Here is an 8,527-nt window from a genome sequence, read left to right as displayed (position 1 = left end):
CTTCCTGTGGTTGGCACTGTAGTCTCAACACCATTAATTGGACAGCATCAACTCTATTTTTGACGATGGTCATAACTCTATTTATCACACATGGGCCGAAAATCAAAATTAAGCAAATTATCATCACCGGTCCAGCTAAGGCAGAAAATAAGGTAGTCATCCAGGGAGATCGTGAGAACCAGGACTCGAACCAGCCCTGTTGGGCATCTCGATTTTTTTGTCTCTTATCTAGTCTTTCTCTAAGCCTCTGCATCGAGTCTCTGACTACTCCAGTATGGTCAGCATAAAAGCAACACTCTTCTTTAAGGGCTGCACACAGTCCACTATCTTTTAAAAACAACAAATCGAGCCCTCGTCTGTTTTGGAGCACTACTTCTGATAGCGATGATAAAGATTTTTCTAAGTTGGAAACAGATTTTTCTAGTATTTTTAGGTCTTCATCAATAGCAGTACTGAGAGCATTAAGGCCTTGCTGGCCGGTGGCCAGTGCGGCAGCTCCTGTTCTTATGCCAGCAGTAATGCCTGCACCCAGTAAGATGGCTAAAGTGAGGGAAACTGGCTCTCTCTTGTATATCTTTGGCCTAATATCGAATTTATCTTCGAAACTACCCACAGCATGATAATAAATTCTGGGTACCAGCTGCACAAGCACACAAAAGTCTGTAGTTGGTTCGAATACACTTGTAGACACACAAGGGGTGAGTCCTGTACTGCAAGCCCACCAACGGTTGGGCCCTGGTACCAAATAATAGGTGATAGATGTTTTAGGACGAGAGACTGTCTGATTACACAGATGTCTGTGGGAGGCAGGTGGGGTACCTAGGCAGAGTCCTGAACCTGACCCCGATACTTCAGTTACAGTTAGTTTTCTCTCAGTTCCCCAAGTGCAGGAGTGATGGGAAGTGGTGTTATTAAAGGCACCATCCATGGCGATTCCCTCATAGTATGGGGGTGTTATTGCTAAACATAGCCAGCAAGATTCAGTAGAGTCTGGGCTTGTATTATTTAGAGCGTGGAAGGCTCCAACGACCAAATTAAATAGTCTCTGTCCTGTCGAAGGATCAGGTGGTGTGGTCAAGATCTTGGGGCCTTGTGAGGGGGTAAAATAATAAGGACCAGCAGTCACTGGCGCAGGTTGCACTGGTGTTTGAGTAAGGGACTTTGGAGGGGGCCCCTGAGCAAGAAGGACTTTGTTAGGTCCCATAGGTGTTGGAGAGGGGGTTTCTAGGGTCAACTTAATTTTAAAAATTAACCCAGGGTCTTTTCCAGCAGCATCTATACGCAATCCCCAGTTGTTTCCCTTAAGCCAACTCCGATGGTCTCGTTTCCCTGCATCAGTGAATCTTATAACTATGGGGTTGCAGTAGCTGTTTTTACAGGCTCCATTGGGACTATTTTCAAATCCACACCCATTCTCAGGATATTTAGAACTATCTCTCTCTCCTTGGTTGGACTTATCATAGCTGCTATTCCTCTTTACCGTAATCAAGTCCCATGTGGAAGTAGGATTCCAGTAGGCCTCACCGGTAGTTTCACATCCCCATGTAGCGCAATAAAAATCAGAGGTCCCCCCACACTTGTGTCGGAGCTACCGATTGTGGCCCTGACCAGGGCAAACATAAAATCCTGAGGACCGGAGATTAGCCCGGTAGAATTGTCCTGAGCACCCAAGTGTGCCTCCTATCCCGTTAGGAACACACTGTCTTTCAGCGGGTGGTTTAGTTAGGTCTGTGTGGTCTGGAAGATCCCAGGTAAGCAATCCGGCTGCTAACTTACAAATATCAGGCGTAAGATCTGGCCACCAAGTCCATGGAGGATGTATAGCAGAAATTGACCACACAGTGTTTTCTTCTTCATTAATCACCTCCCAGGTTTGTCGCATCGGGGCATGGGGGTTGCTGTCCTGACTCAGGGTTGCGTTTACGACATAAACGCAACTTAAGAGGATTATTAGTCTTTTCCAAAATCCACTCATCTGGACTAGTTTCAGGAGGGGCCCTTTTGACATGTGAAGCATGAACCCAGGTGGGGATCCCTTCCACCTTAATGGCGATTGGAGTTGTCAACAGTACCAGGTAGGGTCCTTTCCAGCGCGGCTCGAGATTTCCCGCCCGGTGTCTCCGCACCAGCACGGCGTCTCCAATCTCAAACTGATGGGGAACTGCAGGATCTCCGGCGGTGTAAGTATCTTTCAGCTGTTCCCAAATATCTCTCCTGATCGTCTCAAGGGCCTTCAAACGGCTAAAAGGTGGGTGGAAGGTATAAAATTATTGTCATCAGGGCGTGTCACACTATCTAGGGTTTCAAACAGAGGCGGAGGTGCACCAAACAGTATCTCAAAGGGTGTTAGTCCCAAAGGTCCGGGTGTGTTCCGGACCCGGAACAGGGCTAGGGAGAGAAGGGCTGTCCAGTCAATCCCGCCGGCCTCAATTGATAATTTCGTAAGGGTCTCTTTAATAGTTCTATTCATTCTTTCTACCTGTCCTGAGCTCTGGGGTCGGTAAGCACAATGTAACTTCCAATTTATCCCCAGTTGTCTGGCCAGTCCCTGACTTACCTGGGTGACGAAGGCAGGTCCATTGTCTGACCCAATTACCTTAGGTACTCCAAATCGGGGTAGGATGTCTTCCAGTATCTTCTTGGCCACTACATTTGCTGTTTCTTTCTTAGTGGGAAATGCTTCAACCCACCCTGAGAAAACATCTATGAAAACTAGAAGATATTTGTTGCCGTATCAGGCAGGTTTGACTTCTGTGAAATCGACCTCCCAATAAGTTCCAGGTCGATCTCCCCGTAGGCGCTTTCCCCCACTATGCCTGCTGGATCCGGCATTAGTGAGGGCACACGCCCTGCAGTTTCTTACCAGATCTTCGCTGTCTTTTGGAGCCTAGGAATGTGGTAAGGGGATTTGTTGGATAGTTCTATCATTTTTCTGGCCCCCAGGTGGGTGAGGCGGTGCATACTGGTCAGGTATTCTAGCCCCTCTTCTTCTGTGAGGGCTCTCTTTTCCAGGGCCCTCTCATCCTGGCGGGACCCCACTTTGGCTATAAGAGTCATTGGTCCGTGTGCCGCCTCTTTAGCCATCTGATCTGCCATCTGGTTTCCCTTTTCAATAGGGCCAGTCCCCTTCTGGTGTCCTGGGCAGTGGATGATTGCCACCTTTCGTGGCAAGTGGATAGCCTCTAGTAAATCAAGAATCTCCTTTTTATTTTTAATGTCTCTGCCAGCAGACGTCAGCAACCCACGCTGTCTGTAAATTGCCCCATGAACATGGGCTGTTGCAAAAGCGTATCGGCTATCAGTATAAATGTTTACAGACTTCCCTTCTGCCAGTTTTAGGGCTTGGATCAGAGCAATAAGTTCTGATTTTTGCGCTGAAGTTCCTTCCGGCAGGCTGCTAGCCCAAATGACAGTCCTTCCATCTACTACCGCTGCCCCAGCCCTTCGCTTACCTTCTTTCACGAAGCTACTTCCGTCGGTGAACCAGGTCTCCGCCCCAGGCCACGGCTGGTCGGTCAAATCTGACCTGGTCCCTGCTTCTTCAGCCAGTATCTCCTCACACTGATGTACTGGGGTCTCATCGGCTTCAGGTAGCAGGGTAGCGGGGTTGAGGACGGCAGGTGGAGCAAAAGTCACTCGCTCTGTTAGTAACAAGCTCTGGTAATGGGTGATTCTAGCGTTGGTTATCCAGCGGTCTGGCGGTTGTCTGATGATGTTTTCGAGAGCATGGGGGGCCACTACTGTCACTTTCTGGCCCAGAGTTAGCTTATCAGCATCTTTTATCAGTGTGGCTGTTGCCGCTATCGCTCGCAGGCAAGAGGGCCATCCACTAGCCACAGGATCTAGTTTTTTTGACAGATAAGCCACCGGACGCTTCCAAGGTCCTAGAGCTTGGGTGAGGACCCCTCTGGCAACCCCCTTTCTCTCATCAATATATAGGGTAAAAGGCTTGCTTAAATCTGGCAGTGCTAGGGCAGGGGCCTGTAGCAGTGTCTTTTTAGGAGTTTCGAAAGCCACCTGGTGTTCTTTTGTCCAGATGAACTTCCCTTTTTCTTTTGTCAAGGGATATAATGGGGCTGCCAAAGTGGCGAATCCTGGAATCCAAAGCCTACAAAATCCCGCGGTCCCCAGGAATTCCCTTACCTGGCACGGGGTGGTTGGGGTTGGGATTTGTGTGACTGTTCGTTTTCTGGCTTCTGTGAGCCACCGCTGTCCATTTTTTAGGGTATATCCCAAGTATGTCACCTCAGTTCGACATAGCTGTGCTTTCTTAGCAGAGACCCGATACCCCAACTCACCTAACTCAGCCAGGATCTTCTGAGTCCCCAGTTCGCAATCTTCTCGGGTCTCTGTGGCCAGCAAAATGTCATCAATATAAATGATAAGAGTCACCTGCGGGTTATTAGCGTGGAAGGGGGCAAGGTCCCGGTGTAGAGCTTCATCGAACAGTGTTGGGGAGTTTTTGAATCCTTGGGGTAACCTTGTCCACGTGAGTTGTCCGGTTCTCCCACTCTCAGGGTCCCGCCACTCGAAAGCAAACAGGGGCTGGCTGTTTGGATGTAACCTCAGACAGAAGAAGGCATCTTTTAAATCTAAGACGGTATACCAGGTTCGAGTGGGTGGCAATGTACTGAGCAAGTTGTAGGGGTTGGGCACTGTAGGGTGGACATCTTGTACCCTCTTGTTGACTTCTCTAAGATCCTGTACCGGACGATAGTCGTTTGTCCCCGGTTTTTTTACTGGCAATAAGGGGGTGTTCCAAGGGGACCTGCAAGGGACTAAAATCCCCTGTTCTAACAGTCTCTTAATGTGGGGGCGTATGCCCTCTCTGGCTTCCTTGCTCATGGGGTACTGTCGGACCCCAATGGGGGTGGCTCCAGACTTGAGCTCAATCACCACAGGGGGGGCCTGTCTAGCCATTCCCGTGCCCCCTGTCTCAGCCCACGCCTGAGGAAATCGAAGTAACCATTCCTGAAGCTCCTCGGGGGGCTTCTCTCTCTCTTGGTATAGCCGGTATTCTTCTTCTAGCTGAAGGGACAATATTAACGTTTGGGGTGTCTCAGTTCCCCATGACAGTTCCGGTCCAGAGGGGGCAAATTTTATCTGGGCCTTTAATTTGGTTAACAAGTCTCTGCCCAGTAAGGGTGTAGGGCACTCTGGTATTACTAAAAATGAGTGGGATACCTGGTTTCTTCCAAGATCCACTGTACGAGAAGTAGTCCACGGATACGGTTTTTGTCCTGTAGCCCCAATCACCAGCGTCTTTTTATCTTGTATCTTTCCCAGAGGTTTTTTAAGCACAGAATATTCTGCTCCCGTGTCCACCAAGAAATCTATAGGGGTCCCCTCTATTTTCAGAGTTACCCTAGGCTCGGAGAGGGGAACCGAACCCCGACTTCCCTAATCTTCATTATCTAAGGACAGCACTTTGGTCTCTTTCTTTTTAGGACACTCTCGGGCCCAATGGCCCTTCTCTTTGCAGTATGCACACTGATCTCTCTCTAGTAACAGCTGGTCTCTTTTGGGTCTCCTTGGCCCCTGCCTTCTGCCGTCACCCAGGTTCCCTGTCTGTCTAGCCCTACCAGTTCCCTGACGCCTTCCTTCTCCTACCACTGCGGCCAGTATCCTAGTTAGGTTCTCTTCTTGTCTCTTTTCCCTTCTATCTTCATCCTCAGCCCTTTCTTTCTTTTCTCTCTCCTGTTTCTCTTCCTCTGTCTCTCTCTTATGATACACTTTCTCAGCCTCCTTCACCACATCTCTGATAGTATAATCTTGCAATCCCTCAATACGCTGTAACCTCCTTCTAATGTCCGGGGCGGACTGCCCAATGAAAGCCATGATTACAGAAGCTCGCTGCCCCTCTGACATAGGGTCAAAAGGAGTGTACCTACGGTAAGCCTCCATGAGCCTCTCTAGGAACACAGAGGGGGGTTCAGTCGCTCCTTGCATAACCTCTCTTACCTTTGCCAAATTGGTGGGTTTTCTCGCTGCACCCCTGAGACCAGCCACGAGAGCCCGGCGGTAAATGGACAGCCGTTCCCTACCTGTTGCCGTGTGGTAATCCCACGGAGGACGGGTCAAGGGAAACCCCTCGTCTATAGCAGCCTGAGTGGCGGGGCGTCCTTGATTATCTCGGATATTTTTCCGAGCCTCAAGGAGAATCCTCTCCCTCTCTTCGGTAGTGAACAGTGTCTGTAGGAGCTGCTGACAGTCATCCCACGTGGGTTGGTGGGAAAACATCAGGGACTCTATCAGGCCTGTGAGTCCTGCAGGATTTTCTGAAAAAGGGGGATGGTTAACTTTCCAATTATAGAGATCAGAGGAGGAAAAAGGCCAATACTGCAGGAGCTGCAGCTCGTTCTCGCCAGTTGGGGGCGGCCCAACGGCCCTAAGGGGCAGCGCCACGGTGGAGTCAGGTCCTACAGGAGTGGCTCCACGTTGGCTCCTAGTACCTGCTGAGGGCCCCCCTGTGGCCCCGGAGGCTGGGGCTAGTTCGGGGGCTGAGGGCAGGGGTGCAGGTTGGGGAGCTGAGGGGTAAGGTGGGGGCAGGGGAGTGGGCCATTCAGGGGGTTCTTCTATATCAGGGTATATCTTTGAAACGGACACCGGCGGGGTGCTGGGCTCGCCTTCATTCTGACGTGGTTTCGGTCTTCCTTCTGTGGAGCCCTCTCGCACAGCCAAGACCCGGGAGCTTGGTTGGCGAGGTGGGAGGAAAGGCTCGACCCATGGGGGTGGATAGCGAGCCAAGTTTTCCCACACGGTGATGTATGGTTGATGGTCTGGATGCGACCCTGATCCTTCCTGAAAAACAACTGCCCTAACGGCTCTAATGGTGGGTAAATCAAAAGTCCCTCGAGGTGGCCATCCCACATTGAAAGTTGGCCACTCAGAGGTGCAAAGGGTCCGCCAAGGCCCCTTTTTTACAACTACTGACAATAAACGTCCTCTGTCCCTAACATCCGACCAATGGTCCATAGACAAAGACAAGGGGGTTGTCACAGCCTGTCCCATCTCGTCCACCAGAAAACGCAAAATCCGGATAGGAACACAAGACCCTAGCACAAAAACAGGGTAAGAACACAAAACCCTATCACAAAAACAGGATAAGAACACAAGACCCTAGCACAAAAACAAATAAGAACGCAAAACCCTATCACAAAAACTGGATAAGAACACAAGACCCTAGCACAAAAACAAATAAGAACGCAAAACCCTATCACAAAAACAGGATAAGAACACAAGACCCTATCACCGCCAAACACACTCGCCCACGTTTAGTCTTATATAGTCAGCCAAATGCAAGTTCCGATGGGGCAGGTCCTCTTACCTTCCCCTATAGGAGGAGTGCTTCGTCTCCTTCATTCAAAAAATGGGCAGTCAGGCTATCCTGACTCCCTACCACTTGGGACGTCTCCCAGATTTTTCAGCCTCAGGCCATTGGACCTCACGGTCTCACAATGGCAGCTGTCAGAACCTAAATCAGAGCCAGAAACCAGAATCCACACCCAAACACCGCACTCAAATACACCTCACTCACAGACACACAGACACACAGACACACAGACTTAAACCCACCTCCAAGAGGTCTTCAGAGGTCCTAGGTGATCACGCAAACCCCGGACAAGCTTCCCGGCCCATGCACCAAGATGAAAGGCTCGGGAAGCCCCCAAAGGGGACCCCACTCGAGTCACGGGATGGCGCGCACCCAAAGGACACACGGAAGACCAACTTGATGCAAGAACACGAGGTAGTTTAATGGCGGAACGTTCCGGGCCGACACGTGTCTCAATGTGGGAGACAGGGGCATCGACCTCGTGGCTCCAGGGTTTAGGGTTTATATAAGCTCGGGATGGGGAAGAGGAGAAACTTTCGCGCGGGTGCATACGATTGGTTGTTTTCCAATTTTTGAACATCTGGCCAAACCGGTCCATGGGGGCGGGGAGCAGTTCCTGCAGGCAGATGTTTATCTCTTATCTTCATTCCTGGGATGCCTCGGTAGCCCATTGTCCTGTAACTCTGCATTCTTTGTTTACGGATTAACTGGCCTCTGGTTGGCAAACCAGAGGGGCAACTTTAGCTACTCAGGCTAGGGAAAAAGAATCTATAATTCATGGGACCCATAAAATTTTCTTTTAGTGAAGGACACTTGCTGGATTACATTCCCCAAGCCTCGCCCAAGGCAGGAAGGCATTCCTGACTACAGATAAAGATGCTATCATTTGGGCTAGATTCTCTGAAATGTTCCACTGTTCTTGGTTACCCTTCCCTTGGTCTTCCCAGTGCTATGTTCAAAATTTGTAAAACAACCAATCATGTGTGAGCGCGCGAAAATGCCTTCCTCCCCCCCACCCCATGCTATAAAAGACCCTTTAACCCACCACACGTGGCCAAAAACCCTGCTCTTGGAGCTAAAGAGCTTGTCGTTTTTGACCGCCGGCTCCTCCCCTAATAAACCTCTGCTGATTGCATCCAGGTATGGTTTCTTGTGATTTTTGGGTGGTCGCGATTTCCGGAGGCTTGAGGAAGG

At 50.1% G+C, this 8,527-nt stretch overlaps 1 protein-coding gene across 1 annotated transcript; it reads right to left on the bottom strand.

Annotated features, from left to right (window-relative positions):
• Positions 1–934: 934 nt before the first annotated feature.
• LOC117693645 (uncharacterized) lies at positions 935–8,242 on the bottom strand. Its single transcript, XM_034484366.3, is given in 3 exon segments — positions 935–2,249; positions 2,252–2,874; positions 2,877–8,242. Coding segments are annotated over 3 exon segments (5,151 nt in total). The 5' UTR covers positions 7,012–8,242; the 3' UTR covers positions 935–1,856.
• Positions 8,243–8,527: the final 285 nt, after the last annotated feature.

This window comes from Arvicanthis niloticus, chromosome 21 (assembly GCF_011762505.2).
Source record: "Arvicanthis niloticus isolate mArvNil1 chromosome 21, mArvNil1.pat.X, whole genome shotgun sequence".
NCBI classification, from domain to species: Eukaryota; Metazoa; Chordata; class Mammalia; order Rodentia; family Muridae; genus Arvicanthis; species Arvicanthis niloticus.
This window is presented reverse-complemented; position numbering and strand designations above follow the sequence as displayed.